This window comes from Oryzias latipes, chromosome 22 (genome assembly GCF_002234675.1).
Source record: "Oryzias latipes chromosome 22, ASM223467v1".
Classification (NCBI taxonomy): domain Eukaryota; kingdom Metazoa; phylum Chordata; class Actinopteri; order Beloniformes; family Adrianichthyidae; genus Oryzias; species Oryzias latipes.
Genome location: NC_019880.2, coordinates 12,191,955 through 12,215,415, shown reverse-complemented (window position 1 = coordinate 12,215,415; position 23,461 = coordinate 12,191,955). Strand labels below are relative to the sequence as shown.

The following is a 23,461-nucleotide window of genomic DNA, read 5'->3' as shown; positions in this document are numbered from 1 at the left end:
ATTAAGTCAGTTATTTTTGTTTAAACATTTTCTCCCTCTAAAAAACAAAATTCCTTTAATAAAACCCTAAATTAGTTTTTGAAATAAAAAAAGATCAATTTAAAAAAAATGTAAGGAAAGCAACTTTTAGTGCAGCCAATAAGCGCTTTTTTATTTTTTCTGAGTAGTTCCTAACTTAGCCGCCAGAGGGCAACAGACTCACCACGGGATGGGTAACAGCTACTCTCCTAAAACGCAGTTCATTTTTCACCCTCAAGATGAAGAAAACAGCCCCTCCAGAGCAATCTTCAGTCTTGTTTAACTCAGGGGCTTCATTTGCAAAAAATTTTGAGGAAAGTTCTGCAACGGGGAGAAACGAGCTCTCGTCGAAAGAGACCAGGTAAGGATTTCAGAAAGTTTGCTTAAAATTCATCCATGTATCTGTACGCTAGCAAACGGTTATTTGAACATTAAAAAACGCGAAAGTACTCTAAAATTTTTGGGGTGAGAGATCTTGAATTAGTTTAGCTGTTGCTCCAATGCGAAGGCGAAAAGGGAACCCAACAAAACCTATATTTTGTGTTTTGGGGCGCCAATGTTAGCATGCCATGTGCGCACACAGCCGCACGTGCTGTGAATTTTGGGCTAGCTTAGTTCTTACACTACACATCTTGGAAATTAAATTTTCTCATATGTTAGTGTAGTGTTAAAAGATTTTAAAAAATCGAATTTGTACGGCTTCTGCCAAAATTAGTAATTGGTAAACATGAACAAATACCTGAAGTCCCACTATATAATTTGTATCTGTTGTCAAAGCATTCCCAGCGTACTTTACTTTATATTAATATAAGTACATATATATTATATTGAGCCAAAATCAAAATCCAGTTTCGTTTTTTACGGCGTATTTTCTGCAGAGTAACGAGAGTTCATCAGAAGTTCGCCTCAGAGTAGGGAGCGAGACTGTTGATGCAGAGGCAACTCTTTCCCCCTAGCTTACAGCCCCTTACTTTCTCTGGACTGAACACACCTGATCCAGGTAATCAGAAGCAAGAAAAGTTCAGGAGGAGCTGGAATAGGCATTGATGCATGTGTTTACTCCTTTTTTCTCTCTCATCAGCCATGACAAATAATCTGAACATTTATTTGTTAAACAACATCAGTGAAAAGATACAAAGTGCAAGTAAATAAAAATGCGTCTTAATCCTTTTTTCTTTGTTATGCCATGCACACTGTCAAAAAAATACTTAAAACGATTGTGGTCACTTTTGTAGTCTACACAAATTTCACCCACTCCTCCCAACCAAATATGTTTATTTTTAAGGTTATTTGGTTTGACTGTATATGCGATATAAAATGTAAAGAAGCAACTTTTAGTGCAGCCAATAGCCGCTTTTTTATTTTTCTGAGTAGTTCCTAACTTAGCCGCCAGGGGGCAACGGAGACTCACCACGTGGTGGGTAACAGCTACTCTCCCAAAACGCAGTTCATTTTTCACCCTCAAGATGAAGAAAACAGCCCCTCCAGAGCAATCTTCAATGTTGGAGCCAGACGCCATCAGTAAGCAGGGATTCGTCTTAGCTGGTCTGAGTCAGTGTATCTATGGCAACCACTGTCGCCAACTAGGAGGGAGCTTGTTGGAACTCCACACACCTACCACTTGAATTGGGGTTCTGGTGACTGTCAACCAAACTTTTTGAAGGTTTGATGTACTTTTATTAAGGGAATCTGATTAGGCAGTTTATAACTTGCAATAAAGAAAAAATACCATGAAAAAAAAATTCTTTCTCAATTTTATTTATAAAGCCCAATATTACAACAATAGTCTCAATGAGCTTCATACCAGTAATTGTATAATGAACATCAAGTCATAAAGAACATGTAGTAATAAAATCAATAAGTAATGGCTAAACCTAACTAGACATACTAGGCTAAACTGGGCATCCCTGCCCTTAGACTGTTTTTCTTGATAAGGAAAAACGGATTTGGGGGAAAAAAAGAAGAAACCTCGGGAATGTCCACATGAAGGAGGGATCCTCTCCCAGGACGGACAGGCGATGTACCAGAACTCTTAGAGAAGAATGGACTCATCTAACCCTACAACAACATGTTTAAACAGTGCAGCAGATGGGCTACGACCAGTTATGGGACGGCTGGGGGCATACCTTTAAAAAATATAAAAGGGATCGAGGCAAGAGTGGCTATTCTGACAGTTAAAGACTAGCTGTAATTTCTAAATAGAAGTCTATGGGTTTTTGGCTTCTTGGAACCAGCGGGTACTTCATATTTGGGAGCGCGAGGGGGAGGAGTGGTCACCTAGTCAAGTTCTCATATAGTCAATGGTTGTATGTCTTCTCACAGTGATGTACTGTATTCTTTTTCTGGACTGAGTGACCTTTGATAGTAACACGGCAGATCCCAGTCCATCTTGAATGTGTTTGAACTTGATTGCCGCATGGCCCATTCCACGTATCCAGAGATAGTTGGGATTTCTTCCCGGTAGTGGTTTCCATATTTACAGACTGTTGGCGTGACGTAGATCTGCTCCTTCTTATACCAGCTGGTCCATGTTTCTATTGGTCCAAGCTGGGCTGGCTGAACTGATGCAGCATCACCACATTCTCTTTGAGCCAGGAAATCCAGCAGGACCTGCTTGAAGATGCTAACCAGATCCCAGGGCCTCATGGAGTTGGTGGCAAGCATCTCACGAAACCTACGGAGACGGATCATAATATGCTTATAAAAGAGTACTTCAATGGCAGTTTTGATCCCAAAAATTTTTATAGTCAACAATTTACTACATTTAAGTTTTCTTTACTGCAAAAAAATGTAAAATAGTTTCCATATGAATATTATACTAGAGTTCTCTTGCATAATAGTAATGTGGAACTGTGCTTGGCTGCTATCACCTGGAGAGGATGGTGGCCGCATGCTTGGGTGGTATTTGAGCACACAGAAATTCCAGTTGTTGTAGTTCTGATGAGGAAATGAGGCCTTGTGGTCTGGGGTACCTCTGAAGCCATTGTAGACCAGAGGCATTGTGTGACTGCCTGTGCCCCCCCTCCTGTCCTTCTTCCCATCGCTCCCTGTCTTCCACGTGCCATAACACCTGAGCTATTAACCACCGGCTGGATGCAAAACTTGATCTATTTAGGGATGTTTCGTCCGGAGCTTGGGCTTTTGTCTCCAGCATCCATTTCATCCAGCTGAAAAGAGGCATGGCGCTCAGATGGAATAAACCTAAAAGACAGGAAAAAGAACAAAAACAGCTTTGAGGAAGAGGTTGTGATATTTACTATAACGCCATCTTTTTGTTTCATTTAAAGAAGTGTTTTATATTAATTCCATATTTCCCACTTCCTTTCAAGCAATTATCTATTTATTTTTATTTTCATTACCTTTCCTTTTTTTGCTGACATTTCTTGAAATTAACCAAATCTTTCATCAAAATATTTCTACTATTCCTGGGTAAAAAAGGAAATACACGGTTGAGCAGAATTATGAGTTTGGGTTATCGGGCAGACTGATCTAGCGTTAACATTATTTTAGAAAAACAAAACAAAATATATAGTAAAGAAAAAGAAAAAAATACATTTAAATTGAGTAACTTAAACTAAATCTGATTAGTTGTTTTGCATAAAAATTGTAAAAGTTAAACAAAGTTGCTTAAAATACTATTACAATTTCAAAAAATAGAATTTAACCACCTTGTTAAACTCATTTTTAATATATGCTTTATGATGCAGCTGCTGTCAGATGCAAACACAGGAAGGAAGAATAAATTGTAATTAACTGTTACTCTTAGTCTTAAAGTTTATCCAACTGTATAAATATAAAAAATCCGATTGAAATTAAGTTTTGGAAGTCTTAACATTTTAAAACTAGACAAAGGCATATCTGTAAATCCTTCATTCTTTTAGAAAGTCAAATCAAAATCATTTCGCAACATGCAGTCAAAGGCTAACTGCATAGAGTTAAGGTAAAGCGTTGCACAGTTGTAAAACCTTTTTATCACATACTTGAATTCATTTTTTTGTTTTTTAATGTCTAAGTTATTTGAAAGTCAAAGAATTTCAAAGTAATCTGTATTTACAGATAAAAACATTGCTGACAGTGGACTGAACTGTAAATTTAAAAAATCAATCAAAAACAGCAAACGGGTCCAAAATGTCACCTTTTTTCTTTCTAAACTTTATTGCTTTACTTACCAATGACTTGATGTTAAAATGATGATAAAAAGATTTCAGCAATCGTCCTCGCCGCGTTCGGGTCTTATAACTATTTTGATCTTCTCGTCTTGCGGTTTATGTCTCATCCTCCTTCTGTTGTCAGGAATTCTTCCAGGATGGGTGCAAAGAGCTCTCCTCTGTCTTTACTCTCTGACCTTCTTCTTTGTGCAGCTCTGGGGTTAGGTCAGCTGCTTTTTGCTTTCTTGAGATGACATGCCTTGTAGATAAAGCGACAATATGGGTGGATGTGTGAGTTAAGGCTCCTGAGATGTTTTGTGTGTGAGTTTTTATGTTATTGAAACAGTCATTCACCACACAAGAACTGCTGTGTAACATTCAGCAAGACGGACATTTACAGGAAAAGAGTTGGGAAAACAAAATGTGTGGAGCAAGATTTGTGGGATTTGCACCACTTTGACTTTGCGCACCGAGAATCTTCTTATTGACAGTAAACACACAAGAGAAGAAGAATCTTTTCCCTGTCGCTACCTGCATGTGTGGCGCTTATCTGGTGTCTACAACACCAGGTTGATGCGCGTTCATAAAACTGCGTAGAGCGTGTTCTTGAACACGCGGCCGGTGTGAATGCTGTCGTCGTCTTCTATGGTTGAGGAAGGGCTATACCGTCTCCAAAAATCCTGTTGAGCTTTGCGATCCCTATGACTGGGGCTCGTGGTTATTATAATAATTTAAAACGAGACAAAAATTAAAGACACGTCGTCAACTTATCGTCGCCTTAAAAGACGCATACAAGTCGCTCCGGAGTATAAGCTGCACCCCTGGCCAAACTATGCAAAACAACGTGACTTATACTCCAAATAATAGTGAGATATACCTTTTTTTTCCCCCAAAAGTAATGCAGAGACCCAAGTGAAAGAAGAAGAAATGGGAAAACTGTTTAATTTTGTTTTCTTGTTTCAGTTTACCCGATGAGGGCGACTTGGAATGCAATGGAGGAAAAATCCAAGAACCTGAAGCTGCTAAAAGTCTGTCATGCAATTTATGTTTAAATCAGTTATTTTTGCTTTTTCTTTGCTACAGTTCTGAACTGATGTTTTATCTTGTGAATACATTTCTGTCTTAGGCAATGTCCTTCCTCCTTCCATCAGCCACGAATACCAGAGTTTGCCCATAACCAAACACAGGCAAAAGGTGAGTCTTTTTCTACCAGTGACACGAGTCAGTAAGAAGCTTTGTAAGCTTGTAGAGCACTTCCATGCCTCAAGTTTATTCTTCAAGTGACTTTAGAGTTTTACTTGGATGTCCTCAGGACACTAAAGCACTTAAGCCTTAATGGTCAGCAAAGTAACTTTGTGGGGCTTGAAAGCAGCTAACTTAGTGATCTTGTACTGACTAACAGAATAAATGCTTACTAATTATAAAATGTAAAACACAGTGAAGACTATTGCTAAAATATTTGTACATTTATTTGGCTTAGTTTCAGTCCTTGAATATAAAAAACCTGTTTGGTGGGTTTCTGTTTCCAGCTAATTTCTTTTATAGAAAGCAACTCAGTTGTGATCATTCGAGGAGCCACGGGCAGTGGCAAAACTACCCAGCTGCCTCAGTACATCCTGGACCATTACAATGAGAAAAACTCCCCGTGCAAGATTGCAGTCACCCAACCACGCAAAATTGGAGCCTCCAGCATTGCTCGATGGGTTTCCACGCAGAGAAAATGTTCCCTTGGTGGGCTGGTGGGATATCAGGTTTGTGCACACTTAATTATTTTTATTAAATAATTCATAATTTGTTCCTAAAGAATTCCTGAATTTGTGATTTAAATAAAATCTTAGTAAAAGGAGGCAGAAGTTTCTGAAAATCATCTAGATAAGATCATTTAGGGATCTTTGGGATCATTTTTATGTTTCTTTTAAAAAGTATCCCCTACAGTGAAAAATATACCGATATCTTGTGTTTGTAAATGTATGTATTAAACCTATTATTTTGATTAATGTTGATGTTTGTGTTTTAGGTTGGCTTGGAGAAGAAAGCCTCTGACCAAACCCAATTAATCTACTTGACAACAGGAGTACTTCTGCAAAAACTGGTTTCAGCCAAATGCCTCATAGAGTTTTCCCACATTTTTGTTGATGAGGTAAATAAAAAAACACATTTTTTATACCTTAATTTATCTGTGCTCACTATTTTTGTTTGGAAAAATGTTTTTTTAAACGAAAATTAGTAGTTATATTATATATTGTAATGTCATTTTAAAGCAAAGTTTCTCAAGTTAAGGAATTATGTCATTCAGGATGCCCATAAATGGTTAGTCTCACTCCAATCGTCTTTTGGTTTTTATTTATTTATTTATTTTTAAAGCATTTCCAGTGGTCTCTTAAATATTATCCAGCGGTTTTTAGCCAAGATATAAAAATCTGTCATTTTTTAGAACATCGTCTCTGCAGAGCAATCATTAGAAATCTGCACCGCTTCCCCTTGGCCTCCACTGTTGCTGAGAGCATGGAGAAGGGAGCTTGTGTTTCCAGCTGCATTTTTTTTTCATCTTCTCCTGATTTACTACAATTTGAATAAAGAAATATTAAGAAAATTAAGATCATAATTGCATTTCAGAACATGTGTCCTCCTGGTGTTCAAAACCCAATTTTTTTATTGGGGTGTGTCTTTAGACATTTATTTTATGCAGTGTTTCACATTTTTATGTTATTTGTGAAGTTAATTTTCAAAGAGTCAGGACTTGTTTCTGTCTACCAGAAGAGTGGCAGCCTTATAAAAGTTAGTGTCAGCAGTTTCATGTCAATGAACCTCGTTTTTGCTTTGATTTAGTAAAAAGTGTGCAGCTGTTATTAAAGCATTTCCTTCTCACACTTACGCTTTTCTCTAAGGTCCATGAGCGCTCAGAGGAGATGGACTTTCTATTATTAGTTTTAAAGAAATTCTTGCATTCCAACTCTCGTTACGTCAAGGTAACTGCCTCATGAGACCGAAGTTCTACCGATCATACCACAACTTGATTTACCGATATTCACCTTTTCATCAGATTGTCCTCATGTCAGCCACCATCAACTGCAGAGAGTTTGCCGAGTACTTTAGTACTCCTGTGTGTGGCAGAATGATCCCCGCCTATGTTTTTGAAGTGGAGGGAGCCCCCTACACCATTGAAGAGTTTTACCTGGACGACCTTCATAAACTGTTTCCGTGCAGGGTAAATTGAATGTAAATTATGTTGTTACTCCTGTTCTAAAATGTCATCCTGAGTGCTTTATTTGTTAATAATTGCATTTTTTCCAGATGAAGTTTCCTCAGTCAGATTTTCCGTGCATCCCTGAGGAGATGTACAGTGTTGCCATCAGTCTAATCCAGAGCTTTGATGACATGGAAGATAAGGATTCTCGGTAGGACTCAAGTATTTTCTTATGTTAGGCCTGCTAATGGAGCAAAATAAAACTTTATTTGATCTTTTTCATTGCATTAACAGTGAAAAAGAAGATGGTAAAGGTGTGGCGGAGAAAGGCAGTGTTTTAGTTTTCCTTCCTGGCATAAACGAGATAAGCTCCATGCAGGAGGCCTTGGGCAAACTCATCCAGAAAAGGTGAGCAGAGGAATGCACATCTGTGTAAGGTTTTTGCTTTGTTTGTTATGTCTTCATTTAGAAACTGTGGTCACATTTCAATCCATCAAAGAATTGGCGGCTTCGTATGGGGCATTCTGATCTGTAATCAGTTTTTATTTTAATTCTCATTATTATTATCAGTGTTATAAATTTCCAGCTTTTGATTACAGATGAATACTCTTGTAAAAGTTTGCATATTACGAACAGATCACAACATTTTATGACGATATAGTGCAGCTTGGTCTTGTGCTGGCGATCGACACCGGTGGCGCTGTAGCTTGGCTACAGTGTGAACACGGCGTGCACTACTTTGTTTCTATGCGGCTTAAAAAGACGGGGTCTCTGTCTTTCCTCACTACTTTTTCTTTTTTTTCTTCCAATAACGTGGCTTGTAAGAGCGCCAACATCAGTAACCTGTCCAAACACCACGCTAATGTACACCATGTTCTAGTCGTGAGGTACGCAGCGTTTGACCTTCCAAGTGACACGTCTAGCGCTGCTATAGTTTCAACAAGTGTGTTTTCAGAGATAAGGGCAGTAAGTTTTAATAAAAAGGAGGGAAAAATGAATATGGCTACCAGCTCTGTAAAAAAACAATGATCTTTTTTTTTTTAACAGACTGAACGTTCATATTGTGCCTCCACATTAATAAATTACCTACAATGTAAAATTAATTAAAAAAAAGACATTGCATTTTTATTTCCTCTGTTATTCTTTGAAATTTGGAGGCTATTTGATATACTCTATTTTAGTTCTTAATTGCCCTGTTTAAGTTGCTACTTTGAAGTGTTGTTTTCACACAAAAGTATTGCTAAGAATACCGGATCGATGAGCAGTATGGATAAGATGAGTAGTATCGATAAGATCTTAACTATATCTGTCTGTAAGTGCAGCAGAATACGGCACTAGTTTGAGCAGGAAGAGCAAAAAGAACCGTTGGGTGAAGTTATCGAGATATTCACAGATTCGGACTTCCAGATTCAACAACTCTTTTGATAAATGTTTTACAATAACAGGAAGTAACTGTTTTGTTTTAACTCCATCAACAACCTACAAAGGCATTTAAAAAGAAAAAAGATCAGGTTTATGTTTATCTTCAATTAGATTTGCCATCTCTGTGTTGCCGACAGAGACAGCAGCGGCTGCCAAGGGACCGTCTGCAAAGTGCAAGCTCTTTGTTAAAAATGAAGAAATTCATCATGTCTCAAAAACAACCAAAACAAATGAGATAGTCATAAATACCGTATTCATCATATTTAAAGTAGTTAGTAGTAGTTATCATTAATCTTTAAGAATTTTTCATGGAGATACGAATCACATATGATTAAAAATGTTCAATGGCTCTGAAGATACTGAAGCTACAGTCACTAAATTTGTTTCTCATGACTAATAATCACCTATTTTTGCTAGTTTATAGTTAACCATTTTTTCTAGTTGATAGTTGTACTATTTTTGCTTGATTGTTAAAGCTACTAGACAGAAGTGCTCTGTTTAACTGCTAAATGATCAAAGAAGGCTAATAAATATCAAAATTGTGGAAAACCTGGATGTTTACTCTTTAAAAAAAAAAAAAAAAAAAGTATTACGAAAAGAATCTGACTGGGACTACCGGTATGTATCGACAGATACTCAAAATCAAATGACTCGCAATAGTTCCCAAAAAACCTGATCGAGATGTACTTTGGTGTGATTTTCCATTTTTCTCAGACTGCAGGTTTTCCCTCTCCATTCATCTGTGACTTTGGAAGAGCAGAACAATGTATTCCTAACTCCTATTCCTGGATGCAGAAAGGTAAATAAACAAAAACACTATCTATCTAGATGGTCTAGCTTTACTGACCGCCTGCTCTTCTTCACAGGTTATCCTTTCCACCAACATTGCTGAGAGTTCTGTCACTGTTCCTGATGTCAAATATGGTGGACCCCATTTGTCTTTTTATTTTCATTTGATTTCTTTTTTGTTAAAATTATGTAACTTGGGTCGTATGGTTTTTCCACAGTGATTGACTTTTGTTTGGTCCGCCAAATGGTCTGTGACCCAGACACCAATTATCAGAGCCTCCGTCTGACGTGGGCGGCTAAAACCAACTGCAACCAACGAAAAGGTTAACCGGGTGTACAGAATTTTCTTGATTTGAAATTTTACTTTTTTGATGTTTTACTTAAAACCTTTTTTCTCTCAGGAAGAGCAGGTCGAGTGTCGAAAGGCTACTGTTACCGTCTTGTGACCAAAGCATTCTGGAAAACAGAAATCCCAGAGTACATGACTCCTGAGATGCTGGTAGGAGCTTCGGTTTAATACTTCTGACATTGAGTATCAGCAGGTTAAAGTTTTGTTCTAAATAATATTTTTAAATGTGCTACAGCAGCAAAATAATAGACCCTAAAGAAGGGGTGTCCACACTTTTTGCGTGTGAGCTACTTTTGATACGACAATGTCTTAAAGCTCTGTCTGTGTTTATGTATTGATATTTCAAAAACGACACAGTAATAGTACACAAATCTTTGTGAGGAAATACTTTTGTATTAACAGATGAGGCGTTTTATTACAAAAACAGAAAGCAGTAACCATCGTATTTCATGCTCTGCTGTAAACCGTGCAATGAAGCGCATGCTACAGAAAAACTCTGCTGCTTTTGTGAGCTCGGATCCATCGGGCGGAACTGTGGAGGCCCGCGAGACGATTTGGGCCTCAATAAACACTTCAGTGGGCCGGACTGGTCTTCTGCCTGGGACTTGACGTCCCATGGGGCACGCAATGACTTTTTGATGACTGACAGAATTTGCGCTCAGTGTATGTAAACACGCATGTGCAGTGACGTAAAGTAAAGTTTTCAGGGGATAAATTACTTTTCATTTGGGCGTGGAAAAATCTCAATATTTTCAGATTTTTATGGCAGCACATTGCCCTTTATCCTAAATATTGCATATTTTAGTTTCCAAAATATAGTGTTGACATGGCAGCTTTTTCTTATTATATGACATGACTGAGAGTAAGATCTGATTATGGATGTCAGTGTCAACTTACGGTCAAAGGCATTCTGTTTTCCTCTCCTCAGCTCGCTCCCTTGTCCTCCATCATGTTGAAGGTGAAACTGCTCGACATCGGAGATCCCTGCTCTCTCCTCTCCACGGCGCTGTCTCCTCCCAGTGTTGATAACATTGTTAGAACTGTCCTGCAACTTAAAGAAGTGAGTGAAAGGATTAAATCCTCAAATATTGTAAAGTTTAGGGATTCAAATACGTGGTTATTTAGAGCAGCCAATTGAAGGCTTGCTACAGACTGATTACACAATTAAGGCAGTTGTGGTCTAGAGACCAGTGAAAGGAGATCTGGACTGTAAGATGTCATTTTTTGCTTCCCACTAACTGGTAGGATCTTGAGCTTGGTTCCTTCTAGCTTCTATACCAGCTGGACATTTAACCCAACTTGTCTCTGGATGCATAATGTTTTATTTTTTTTATCTGATTCTGAACAATGTTTTATTTGGGAAAAACAGAAATTCCACACGTTTTCAGAATTGTAGCACCTTTAACTAAACTTTTTGATGTAAATAAACGGTTTAGCGTGCAAGATGAGCTTAAAATGAGATAAAAATGCTGATTGCTTTATTCCTTTCAAAATTGATATCAACAAAGGTTTTCAGATTTTTTAAAACCGTTAAACCTTTTACACCTGTGCTTTAGCTCCAGTGTTTACATTCCTTCGACTACCTTAACTTTTCAACCCTTACCACGATAAACGCGAATGAAAGAGAAAAGTGGCTTTGCACCGATATGCAACATTTTATATTAGTAATGTGTTTCATACGGGTGAAAAGCTTCTTTAAAGCTTTTTTCTCTGCGAATCAGCTGACTCACGTTGAACGGATAAGGACTTGTGGTATGTCAAAGGACATAGTAGGTTTTGACAAAGACTTCTGTGGTGTTAAATGTTTGTAGCCTAAAATGGGGGGAAAAAACTTTACTGTTAGGTTTCGCCTGTTAAATTTGACTTTTTCCACCCAAAAAAAAAGTATTTTTCTACCGAAATGGGTGTAAGGGCGTGAATTTCTAGTTCCAGTTGAGGACTTCCAGTTCTGGCTAATGATGGGCGCTATCTTGTTGTCTGCTGCCCGCTTGCATCTTTCTGTGTCTGACCGTTGATGTATTTAAGTTGTCCTAGGTCACCTGTTTTACCTGCATCTGCTACCGGGGCTTTTGCTCTGGCTGGGAACACAATTTACATCATAGCTAAAGCAAAACCCCAGAGCTAGCAAAATGAACAAAAAAAAAATGTCTTTGGAAAGGTTCAAAGTAAAAGAGCCAATGAGAAGCCCTACTGATGAGGACTTTTCACATAAAGTTGCAAACACAGAGGATTTGCATTCATTATATTTTTTGTTGTGTGAACTTGCCACATCTTAAAGACCCATCCGTGAAAAATGATTTCTGAAATTCAACTTGTCCGTGTGGAAAAAAAAAAGATTGGGAGCCACTGCTAAAATCTCAAAGATCATAACAATAGTGGTGTTTTGATCTTTCAAGGGTTGCATACATCTATATCGACGGTGTCTCCTGGTGCTTTTCCCTGTGTACAGCAGAACACTGCTTTGTTGAATTGTTTTGCGCTAACAATGAAATATTTGCTTTTCTTCACTGATATTTATATGATAAAATATTTTTTTTATTCACTCCAAAATATGAACTAATCTAACCATCTAACCAAGGACCATTTACAAAAAAAGTCAAAAATAAAAGAAAATTAGATTGTAAAAGTACACAACAAATCTAAAAGACAAAGAAAAAAGTGTCAATTTTTAAAGTTAGACTTATTTTAGAGTTTTAAACCGAGCTTTATGCTTCTACACGCTCTTCTTCTTCAGATCGGAGCCCTGTCTGTGAGAAGCGATGGCAGGGATCAGAACTACGATGGGGAGCTGACATTTCTGGGCAGGGTGCTGGCACACTTGCCTGTAGACCTGCGACTGGGGAAGATGATTGTTCTCGGCCATGTCTTTGGATGCCTTGATGAATGCCTGATCATAGGTCAGTCCTCCAGAAACCTGCCAAGCTTTCGTTTGAGAAGACTTTTTAACTGTGTTCAGCTTTTTTGTTGATTATTTTGATATTTTTTCCCTTTTGTTTAGGTGCGTCACAGTCCTTGAAGAACATGTTTTCTGTCCCTTACTTGCAGCAGCTGGCAGGCCACAGGTGAGCAGCTTCAGCTCTACTGGCTTTGTGTTTTGTCCTTTTAAACCATTTTCACATTAAAGTTAAAACAGGGTTTTGTTCTTTTGAACACTTCAAAACTGGAAATGAATTTTCTCACGCCACAATTCAGGTAACATGACTGACATGACGGCATCTTGTTTGAATAAATTCTGCACCTTTCTACTCATTGCCATTTCAGGAGCAAGCTGGCTTTTGCTGATGGCTCGCAAAGTGATTCCATTGCTTTGGTTAATGCTTTCAAGGTGATATTAAATCATTAAAAATGTGTTTTTTATCTAAAGTATTTCATAAGACTTTCACTTTGAAATGTTTGATTTTTTTACCTTTATGTCAGACATGGTACCAGTCCAAAAAGAAAGGTGAACTGAGGCAATGGAAGGTAAAGTAATCCTCAAATGTGGTTTGATGGACAAAATCAGAGTATTTATCTTTGCAGTTACATGTTAATGATCTTGGATGAAAGTATTATACACTTTCTTTATAATTTGCTCTTATTTAGGAGCTTTAAGTAACTGTTTGCCAAAGAATTATTATGTAGACCTATCGCGTTCACTATCTGTGTGCGGTTCGTCAAATATTAATTTTTCCACCCAGTGCAGTTTTGAATACTTTTTTTTAAGCAGCACTCCTTCTTCTGATTGGTTGAAGGCCTTGTTAATCAATCTCTTCCATGCCTAGAAAATGCATTCGGTTTGCCAGATCTTCACAAGTCCTCAACAGCGAGCACATTTTTGTTTATATTCTGTAAAACTGGACTTTTTTTCTATGAAGGTTTGAAATTTGAGAGTTTAAAGAAGAGAGAAGATTGTGAAAATGTAAATGTATGTCTGAGAAAAGTGTATAAAAAGTGTAGTGAGGTGATTTACACCCTTAAAACATCTGTAGTCCTACTTTTCTGTTTTCACCTATTGCGCCTGACCTTCAAAATGTAACTCCCGTTATAAACAGGGGAACACTGTTTGTTTTATTTTATTTTGTAACAAGATTTCTTTTTCCTAATCCTATATTTTCTATAACAAATACAAAAAATTCATAACGTCTTTTTGTCAAATTGTAAAGATTATTGTTCTATTTTTTCCTTGTCTTTCTTTAGGATGAGCTGAATTGGGGTAAAGAGAACTTCATTCAGATAAAGAGCATCAGAGAGGTACGGAGAGCCTTTTGGAATGGAAAAACAAACTGCTTTCATCTCGAAAGACCAGAGCAAATATTTGAACTAACCCGTTGTCACAGGGACCCAGTTAAGCAGAAAGAAATACTGTGGTAATAGAACCCACAATGTCATGTCCACATGTGTGGACGCCAAGTCTTAAGTGGTTAAAGGAAGGTGTTTGTTTTTTAACAAATCATGGTGTTCTTGACAATCACAATTCTTGCTTTATTCTTCATCAAGGTAGCAGAGCTGTATGAGGAGCTGAAGACACGTGTGTCCCAGTTCAACATGCATGTCACTGAGGATACTCAGCTGCCAGACTACACCAGCATACATAAGCAGAGGTTCATTCTTCAGGTGAATTTATAAACAATTTTACTGGTTGGTATGGTTTTGTTGTTGGCTCTTTAGTGAGCATAACTAAATATCAGTTTTTCATGATTGTGTTTTAGGTGGCTATTGCTGGCGCCTACTACCCCAACTACTTTGTCCAGATGGAAATGGATGAACAAATGGCTACCAAGGACATGTGTGGACTAAATCCTCAAACTACAGTGATGGTATCAGCTTTTGAAAAGAATGATAGAAACACACGAAAACCCATAAGAACCTTAACATTTATTAAATACTTGGCTGTTTTGAGTCAGTTCGAGTACTTTTTAAGCAAGTCAGTTAAATGAATTTGTAAATGAGAAGTTGATATCAATATATTGATTAAAGTCTATATTTTCAGTATCATATTAATTGAATTTTAAGAAGTCTTGGTCTTTACTAGAGGTAGACATGTTGGGCTGGCCTTGGTGCAGAGGTAATGTTTGACCTGTGATCGGAAGATCGCAAGGTTCGGTTCCTGCCTTGTCTGCCCATGTACCAAAGTTTATTTGGGTGGTGTATCCTTGTAGATATACTATGTGTTTACCATGCAATAATCCACAGATGCTGCAAGCCCAAGGTTTATGTGGTTTCCCTCTTCTGCTCTTAAATGATAAGGATTTCTAGAAATGTTTTATTTGAGCATTGTTGGTTCACAATTGTAAGTTTCTTTACTTTATCATCAAACCTCGTTTGTTTCCAGCTGAGGAGACTCCCCCCATACAGTTTCTTGTATTACAAGCAGCTGCTGTCTGTATTCCGTCTGTGCGGACAGGTGAAGACCGTTCACTTTGAAAACACCAGGTATTAAAGTCAAAACAGAAACACATTCGCATATATTTGTTTATTACAATTTGTGCTCTAATGTTATTCAATCGTGTCTTTGATCACTGTCTTAGAGTATTTGTGGAGTTCAGCAATGCATCCAGCAACTCAGAGGTACTGTCGGAAGTGTCTCTGGCTCTGCTTTTGGCTCGTCAGGGTTCTCCAATGGAGATTTCCGTCTACCCCACGGGGCAAATAGAGGCATTTACTGGGGACAGATCCATATCTCACCTGAAATATGGACGGTATGACTTTTATTAGTATTCAAGTAGGGGGGGAGGGTTTGGGAAAAGGAGAATGTACTACATTTTTAGGTTCTTAAAATTCACCTGTGAGGTTCGAGACATCACTTTGTGAAGTTCACACCGATGAAAATTGTGTTTTTAACATGTTCTTGTGGCATTTTTTCATGACAGAGGATTCACATAACGAAAATTGAGCTTACAATTGGAGTTCTGAGTATTTCATTAGTCAAATCGTTGTTAATCAGGAGCAGACAAAAAAAATCTTTTGAAAAAGAGCAAATTTGTTACATGGAAAGTACACTGGGCGGGCCACCAGCTCCCTGTTCCATTCCATTTTTGATGCATCCAGTAGATCAGGGGGGGGCAATTATTTTAACTGGCGGGCCACATTGGGATCTAAAATTCGATAGAAGGGCTGGACCACGAGCAGATGCGTGGAGTGAAAATGAGAGAACATGGAATGTAGATGAAACATTTGGATTGAAAATTATATTCTAAAACAGAATATTTTTTATTGTGAAGCCCTTTGGTACCTTCAAGGAGTTGTTAAGTGCTATACGAATAAAGTTTCATTCATTCATGATCTTTTTGATAAAATAAATAATTTTTTTACGAAATAAAATAATGACCAAATAACACTCTGTAGGATTTTCAAAGACAAAAATTCAGGAAAAATATACTGATACATTTATAAAAACACAAAAAAACAATAAATAATGGATCCTCTCCCGTCATGATTCTGCAGAGACTTTGAGTTCATCACACGTCTCACAGTTTGAGCAGCTGCGCTGTGTCCTGCGCGTCTGTTTCTCATCCAGGAATAATTAAAAAGGAAATTTCTATGTCTTCTGCTGCAGCTACACATATATCTGCATTACCTTTTCCCCAGTACAGAGTTCCCTCGTTTCTTGCAGGAGTTAAGTTCTAAAAATAACCGTGATCGGTGAAATCCACGGAGTCTGATTACAGACCTTTATGGCAGTAAAACTCCTCATTGCCTAAATACACTTTTCTCAGACAGACATGAACATTTTGACCCTTTTCTATTGTTTAAATTTTAAACCTTCATAAAAAATAAGGTCCAGGATCTTAGAATGAAAACAAAGCTCTGATCGCGATCACAGATTTCTGTAGATCTGAAGAGCTCTGCGTTTCTGTATAGGAGGGACGGCACGGAGGAGATTGATTGGCAAGGTCTCCAGCCAATCAGGACACAGAACAGGGTGCGCTGTTTAAAAAAAGCAGCATAATCGCTCTGAAAGAATGAGCTGCGACGTAGAAAGGGATAGGGATGGGTATTGTTAAGGTTTTAACGGTACTACTACTCTTATTGATACTGCTCATCGATCCGGTATTCTAACGATATTCTTATCGATACTTTTTGAGGATGAAAAATAAATGAATAACAAATTAAGAACATAAAGTATTTTATGTCCTCATTATAAAACATTGTTTCTTTATCAAAACAAAGTAAAATACATGAAAAAATGAGTTATTTAAAGAAAAATAAACAGCAATTTTTTTGACATATTGCTGTCATGATGTAAATATAAAACAAATTAAATAAATGTTTGAGTTCATAAAATCATCCCAGAGAAAGTCTCTGCTTCAACTCCCGCAGTGAAAGCTGCGTCTTAACCTGACGCCCGTGTTTCCATCTCTCTGACAGTTTGAAGCCAAAGCCCCTCTCCCGCCTCTCTACCTGTTTTTCCTCTCTCATATCTTCTGTGGTTTCCCCGCGCCCCTTCAGTGTGTTCTACACAGAGAGCGCAAAATAAGGCCATCATAGCAGCAGGTTGACACGATGTTCGGGGCGCTCTAGTGCAGATTTAATTAATTTTACGTGCGCGCCGCATGCTGTCTGAACAACAGCCCCGCCCCCCGTGCACACCAATAGCCAGACAGACCTCTCCTCTTCAGCGAGAATAGCTAAATTAATATAATCATTAATTAACGGAAATTTGACTGACTTGGTGAGTTAAATATGGCAGATAACGTTTATATCTTGTGGGACACAAAAAAGACTTCTCCAGTACCGATAGCAGAGCCGTTGAGGTCAGATCTTAACGATACTGCGGTCTGGAAGAATGTTGCCCCGGGGCTCGTTCAATACCGGGGCTCGGTACCCATCCCTAGAAAGGGAAGACTGTCTTCTGTTCTATTTCACAGGGATTTTAGAGGCTTTCAGATCGGAACACAGACTGCAGAAGGGGGGAATAAAATATTACGTCTTGATTAAAAAAACAAAACAAAAAACCATGGGTCTGTGATATTGTTCAGTGGGCTGGACCAAACATGGAGGCAGGCCGGATCCAGCCTGTGGGCCGCACTTCGCCCACCCTTGCACTAGAGCTTTGTACAACTTAGTTTTCCTCGTCGGAGGTTGCATCTGGCTCAACCTTTTTAAAATACTATAAAAAGTTAGCAAAAAAAATCCCTACATATTTCTGATAAGTTCTGAATTATATTTATTGAAAATACTGGTTTAAAATAGTATTTTTGAATAATAGTTCAAGTTAATGGAGTACTATCACCAAAACTAGCAGTACACGCTGATACTTAAGTGTTGTGAATTTGTGCCACATATTTAATCTTTGAAACTGGACATGATTGGTCCCGGTTAGTTCTTGGATGGGAGACCACCTGGGTCCACCAGATGCTTAAAGTTAATGCAACGGCATGGTGGCACTTTTCAGTGTTTTCATGTGCCGTTCCCAAGTCCAGTTAAATCAGAGGCCAAGGAAGGGAATCTGTTAAAGCCATGTAAAATTTGTAAAGGATCAGGTGAATTGTTGTGGTACCCAATAGGAAAAACAAAGCATTGTAGGTGTTGTTTCATTAAGATTTATTGCAGTAATCTATATGCCACATTTCTGTGTGTTGTGCAGATTGACTGCTGACATCCAGACCCTGTCTGTCAGCCCGATGGAAATTGGAAGGAGCACTGCTGACCTGGACAGGCTACCACCCAGCCGCTTGTTCATTGTGAACATCACAGAGGTCAGTTCATTACCATAAAGAAGATTTGTATCTAAACTCTAGATTTTTTTATAACCCCAAGTTTTTGTTTTGCTTGCAGGTGGTGGATGTGGGACATTTCTGGGGATATCCTTCAGATGAAGAAAGCATGACAAAGCAACAGAAACTCACCACAGAGATCAACTCACGCACCCTGAATCCTGTGACTGTGGCACTCCACCCTAATATGTGCGTGCTGGCGCCATACGCCGAAAATGCTGAGCAGAGCTTGTATTACAGAGCTAAGATCCTCCACATTTCTGCTAATGTAGTGGAGGTGAGTAAGGCACAAGCACAACAGCAGGTTCATGTGTTTCTTGGTCATCTGAAAATCCAAAAAATCTTTTTTTATTGGTGCTTGTATTTGTTGCACAAACTTACAAAAGCTCCAATGGAAATTGTTTGAACATGTTCTTGTAGCATTTTTCTCATTATGGAGGACATATATGAAGAAAATTAAGATTAAAACCGCATTTCTGAGTATTTCTTTATTCAATCGCGGGGGAACCAGGAGCAGATGACAAAATGTTGTCTGAAAAAGGTTGTAGTTGTTATGCAGGCCGCAAGCATCCACTTCCAGACAAATAGAACCAAGTACGTCTTTGTTTTCCTCATCTGGCTCAAAACTGCTCGACTGGATAGCTCCTATATTGCAGGCCATTTTTATTGCATTGCTAATGTTAAGTTGGGGTTGTGAGGTGCTGTAGGCTAGCAGGGGAGGGTGTAAACAAAGGATTGATGGGGAATCGGGGCTGGCTTACTGCCCAACAACAGTCCCACCCACAACTCAAAGGGGAATTCCTAATAAACTACTGCTGCTCTGCTGAAACTATGTCCTTGGGAAAAAACAGTTTTTTTGCTTTTGGTTAAAAATTGCATCATCATAATTAATATCACTAGGAATGTTGATAGATCAAAAGATAATCAGAGTGGGACTTCTAAAAGAATGACTTATATTTCAGCAAAGTTTTCCTACAGAAATGGCATAAGTTTTGGTCCTGGTTACATTTTTTACCTTTTTAATAATTACACAGAGGTAGTTGCAGGGCAGTAATGTCCTGTGTAGTTCTTCTGACAGAGCTTCATGCTAAACTTCATTCTTTTCAACGTTCCAGGTTTTTTTTGTGGACTTTGGCAACAAAGCGGTTGTTGCTAGCAAAAATCTGAGAGAAATCCCGTCTGACCTGCTCTCTCACCCTTTCCAGGTTGCTATGCCATAAATCAAACCATTAACCAGAAAAATGAATGTATTTCCTTTTATTAGCGACTTTAATTTAAATAAACCTTTTTTTCCCTCCTCGCGATCTTAGGGCATGGAGTTCCAACTTGCTGGAATGAGTCCCTCAGCCAAGTCAATCATCCTGGGGAACAAATGGAGCAGTCAAGCCCGAAACGATTTCAGCTCATTGATCAAAGGCCAATTAGTCATGGTGTCTGTGTACTCCATTCTGCACGGTGTCATCCATGTGGATATGCTCATCAACACGCAGTCCAAAGAAATCAGCATGGTGGACATTTTGGTGGAGAATGGACACGCTGTGAAGACAGAGGAGAGCTATGACTCAAAGGTAAAGGGGTCACGATGCTGAACTTAATGCTGCGAATGCAGTTTCCATAAACACACCCACCCATACATTTCTATATTACAGATGTATAAGTTATATAGAAAATTCATATGACTTTTTTTTCTGCCCTCTGAAAACAAACACGAATGAGTTTAAGAACAAAAATCATATTGTTTAACAACAAATACAGAAATGATTTTTGATGGGTATGTACATATATTGAAAACATAAATAAACTGTGATATATCTGTAAATATGTATGAATATAAACTTGAAATATGTGTGGATGGACTTTGATGTGTTGAGGAATAAGATTTAAGTGGAACCAAATGGGTGTTTATAAATGACATGTGTGTGGTTAATGTTTCCATATGTGGGTATTTAATACTGTATGTAAGTGTACTTGTTAGAAATAGAACAGGACAATAATAGATGGTGGATGCACTGGGTATGGTAGTGTAGTAGTATCCCCTTTTACAGCACATGATAGTCTTTTAGGACTTTAGTGTGGGGGTCTCATTTCCCTTTATTTTTATGGGATTCTTTGATTGTGTTGCAGCAAAACCACGAGGTGCTGATGTCTGTGTACCAGGACAAACAGAATGGAAAGTATGTTCCCAATTCTGTTGGTGGCTCCTGGAAAGAGCGCATGGAAGAGGACAAGGAGCTCATCCACAGTCTCCTTTGTCACTTTTCCAAAAGGCAGAACATCTCCAGCAATAAGGTCAAATCATTTGATCATTTGAAGTGTTAAAGACTGTAAACTGTGGTCTCCAACATTTTTCAGGCCAGATCAGTTTAATGCCAGACAATATTTTAATGGACCGCACTGCAGGGTCCAAAGTTTACGCTTAGTACTTTTAAGCTTTTTATTTTATTTTTTTACATTAAAATGCTTTTACATGAAATTTAGTTGAAAAATATCTGAAAACATTAGTAGATTTTTTTTTTTACAGATGACAAAGAATCAAGTTTTTTTGTAGAAGTTGGTTCTGATTTGTAAATAATTTGATAACAGCGACATTAGTTTTTTCATAGTACACTATTATAACACCGAGACCTCAACCCAGTCTGGGATCATCTTTCAGGACAAAAAGATTTATTCAATTTTGTTTTTACATAAATCCTGATTCGTTGTGATTTTTCTTTTGTTTTTAACACAGAAGAAATTTTTCTGTGCTCAAGTTTTTTAACAGTTGCCTGCCTAATTCAACCTTTCCGTAAGAAAATTCATAAATGTCTTTTTTACAAGTTTCCACAAATCAGCAACTTTGTTTGATTGAATCTTCATTCTCTGTAAAATGTTAGGTTTAAATGTTGACTTTGTGATGACGATTTCCCCTTAACGTCAAAATGGATGCTAACAAATGGATGCTAACTTTAGCTGCGACCGACTTTTAAAGTGTGACGGATAAAGCAAAATAAAAATGACACAATCGTTGTAAAACTGGTATTTTCTAAATATAATGATATACATGAATCCACCTTGTCTGCAACTTCATTATCTGTGCATGTGAAACATTCAAAAGTCAGTCGCTGCAGCTTCTGGTACGTGGGAACAACTCTTAATAAATCCGTATTTGGAGGAAGCGTCCTGGTTTTGACTGTAAATAGCAGCTTAATGTTTTTTTGCAGTCAAAGGCTCTTCTCCGGGTTCTTCACTGACTTTTCTCCCTGAAGAAACTTTCAAAACATACTTGTGTGTTTTTTGTAAGCTTTTTTGATGCGTTGAGCTGCCAACTTAGCGGTTTAAGCAGCTGCTTAAAGTCACGTGACGTGTCGAGGCAGTATCAGAAAATAAACAAAACGGAAATAATCGAAGTTATCATATGTTTTTTTGTTTTTTTTCTGTCTGCAGCCTGGAGGTTGGGGACCACTGGTGTAAAATACCTTTTTGCTATTTAGTGATTTTGAAGCTTGCTTCAGTTTCCCTTTACGATATGAAAAAAACATATAATTAGGTGTAAAATGTGTATGGATCAACGAGTTGGTGATTTAGCATCCTGTTTTTGATGTTAGTCAGATTGTCCAGAAGATGGAGACATTTCTATGGTTTACTCCTAATGTTCATGTTTAAAGGCACGCCCAGTTGGATGATCAGAACAACACAACATCCTAAACACAGCTTATATATAATTAAAATTGTTGTAAATTATGTACTAATCCTAAAGATATGTTCTTCTTTCTTTGGCATTTTAGGTGCAATTGCAGGGACCACTGAGCTCTTACAAAGCAAAATTCTACCCTTTGAGCCAGATGACCTCTTACAAGTACACACCTTACATCCAGTAAGAGCATTCAATGGAAGCCTCTGCTTTTGCTGACAATGACTTCCCTCCCGCAGGACCGTGTCAATCGACAAATCCAGCATCAACTCCATAGCTCTCAATGAAAGCCCTCATCTCAAACATATGAGAATGCTGGTGGCTGGGACTGTGTCAGTCAATGCGTCAGGTACAGTATAGAGAAGTATTCACTCACTGCCCTCCTGTTTTTGGCAAACCTCACTTGTTAAAAGGGCTGTGGGATCTAATGTCAGCTCAGATTTTTTTATTAGAGACTAGCCAACTTTAAAGTTTTTTTTTGTTTGTTTTTTAGGGCAACTTTAAATTTAGTCTGGTTATTGATAAATGCATTATGGGGCGTTGATTACATGTTTACCCAAAATTCTGACCTCGCCAATGAACCATCACTGTAGAAGTTTGACATCTTTCCTAAATTTTAGTTTCCTGTGTTAATTATAGCTTCTGTTTCTAAGTCTTAGCTGGAGAAATTGGCGCTTAATCTTGAATCCTTCTTGCTTTCAAACTGGAAGGGATGTTGCGAGTCCAAAGATGTTCTCATTTGAGCGTCTATATCTTAAATCCAACACAGTATTTCATGTCAGGCATTAACATTTTCTTCAAATTATTCTTCACAAACTGGGAATTTGTGTTTTTTTTGATAAACTATTTTCAAAAAGCTTTAAAATTGTATAAAATGATGTAGATGAATTTTTAGCCTTATTAAATATTTTTAGGGTTTGTGCTGTAATTTATTTAAAGTCTATCTCCGATTATCTTTTGATCTCTTGTAAAAGCAATCACAGTGCTCTTTTAATTATGATTATGCAGTTTTTAGCACATATCAAATAACCTGTCATTTTCTAGGACACAGTTTCTGCACAGAAGTAGTACCACTTTCGGCTTCTCCCATCAGGGGTCGCCACAGCGAACAAGTCGCATGGTAAATTTGGCAATGTTTTACGCCGGATGCCCTTCCTGACGCAACCTTCTCAAACTAGGCTT

General features: G+C 38.0%; 2 protein-coding genes across 2 annotated transcripts in view; one reads left to right on the top strand and one right to left on the bottom strand.

Moving 5' to 3' along the window:
- Positions 1–131: 131 nt before the first annotated feature.
- The window catches only part of tdrd9 (tudor domain containing 9), a 29,324-nt gene continuing 5,994 nt past the window's right edge, over positions 132–23,461 (top strand). Inside the window, exons 1-30 of the mRNA XM_023951948.1 lie at positions 132–379; positions 5,130–5,194; positions 5,293–5,360; positions 5,696–5,917; positions 6,184–6,306; positions 7,055–7,135; positions 7,210–7,374; positions 7,461–7,564; positions 7,648–7,761; positions 9,490–9,574; positions 9,642–9,699; positions 9,783–9,887; positions 9,966–10,063; positions 10,842–10,973; positions 12,648–12,810; positions 12,912–12,975; positions 13,175–13,238; positions 13,331–13,375; positions 14,090–14,143; positions 14,390–14,506; positions 14,602–14,709; positions 15,225–15,325; positions 15,421–15,591; positions 18,480–18,591; positions 18,671–18,886; positions 19,725–19,814; positions 19,920–20,177; positions 20,734–20,898; positions 22,374–22,444; positions 22,519–22,628. Coding sequence (XP_023807716.1) covers positions 258–379; positions 5,130–5,194; positions 5,293–5,360; positions 5,696–5,917; positions 6,184–6,306; positions 7,055–7,135; positions 7,210–7,374; positions 7,461–7,564; positions 7,648–7,761; positions 9,490–9,574; positions 9,642–9,699; positions 9,783–9,887; positions 9,966–10,063; positions 10,842–10,973; positions 12,648–12,810; positions 12,912–12,975; positions 13,175–13,238; positions 13,331–13,375; positions 14,090–14,143; positions 14,390–14,506; positions 14,602–14,709; positions 15,225–15,325; positions 15,421–15,591; positions 18,480–18,591; positions 18,671–18,886; positions 19,725–19,814; positions 19,920–20,177; positions 20,734–20,898; positions 22,374–22,444; positions 22,519–22,628 — 3,451 coding nt within the window. The 5' untranslated portion in view covers positions 132–257. The remainder of the gene's footprint in view (positions 380–5,129; positions 5,195–5,292; positions 5,361–5,695; positions 5,918–6,183; positions 6,307–7,054; positions 7,136–7,209; positions 7,375–7,460; positions 7,565–7,647; positions 7,762–9,489; positions 9,575–9,641; positions 9,700–9,782; positions 9,888–9,965; positions 10,064–10,841; positions 10,974–12,647; positions 12,811–12,911; positions 12,976–13,174; positions 13,239–13,330; positions 13,376–14,089; positions 14,144–14,389; positions 14,507–14,601; positions 14,710–15,224; positions 15,326–15,420; positions 15,592–18,479; positions 18,592–18,670; positions 18,887–19,724; positions 19,815–19,919; positions 20,178–20,733; positions 20,899–22,373; positions 22,445–22,518; positions 22,629–23,461) is intronic.
- rd3l (retinal degeneration 3-like) lies at positions 1,774–4,423 on the bottom strand. The gene is made up of 3 exons (XM_020713613.2): positions 4,188–4,423; positions 2,889–3,219; positions 1,774–2,692 (listed from the first exon to the last, which is right to left on the bottom strand). Exons 2-3 carry the CDS (start codon positions 3,197–3,199, stop codon positions 2,335–2,337), a joined length of 669 nt encoding a protein of 222 aa, XP_020569272.1. The 5' UTR covers positions 3,200–3,219; positions 4,188–4,423; the 3' UTR covers positions 1,774–2,334.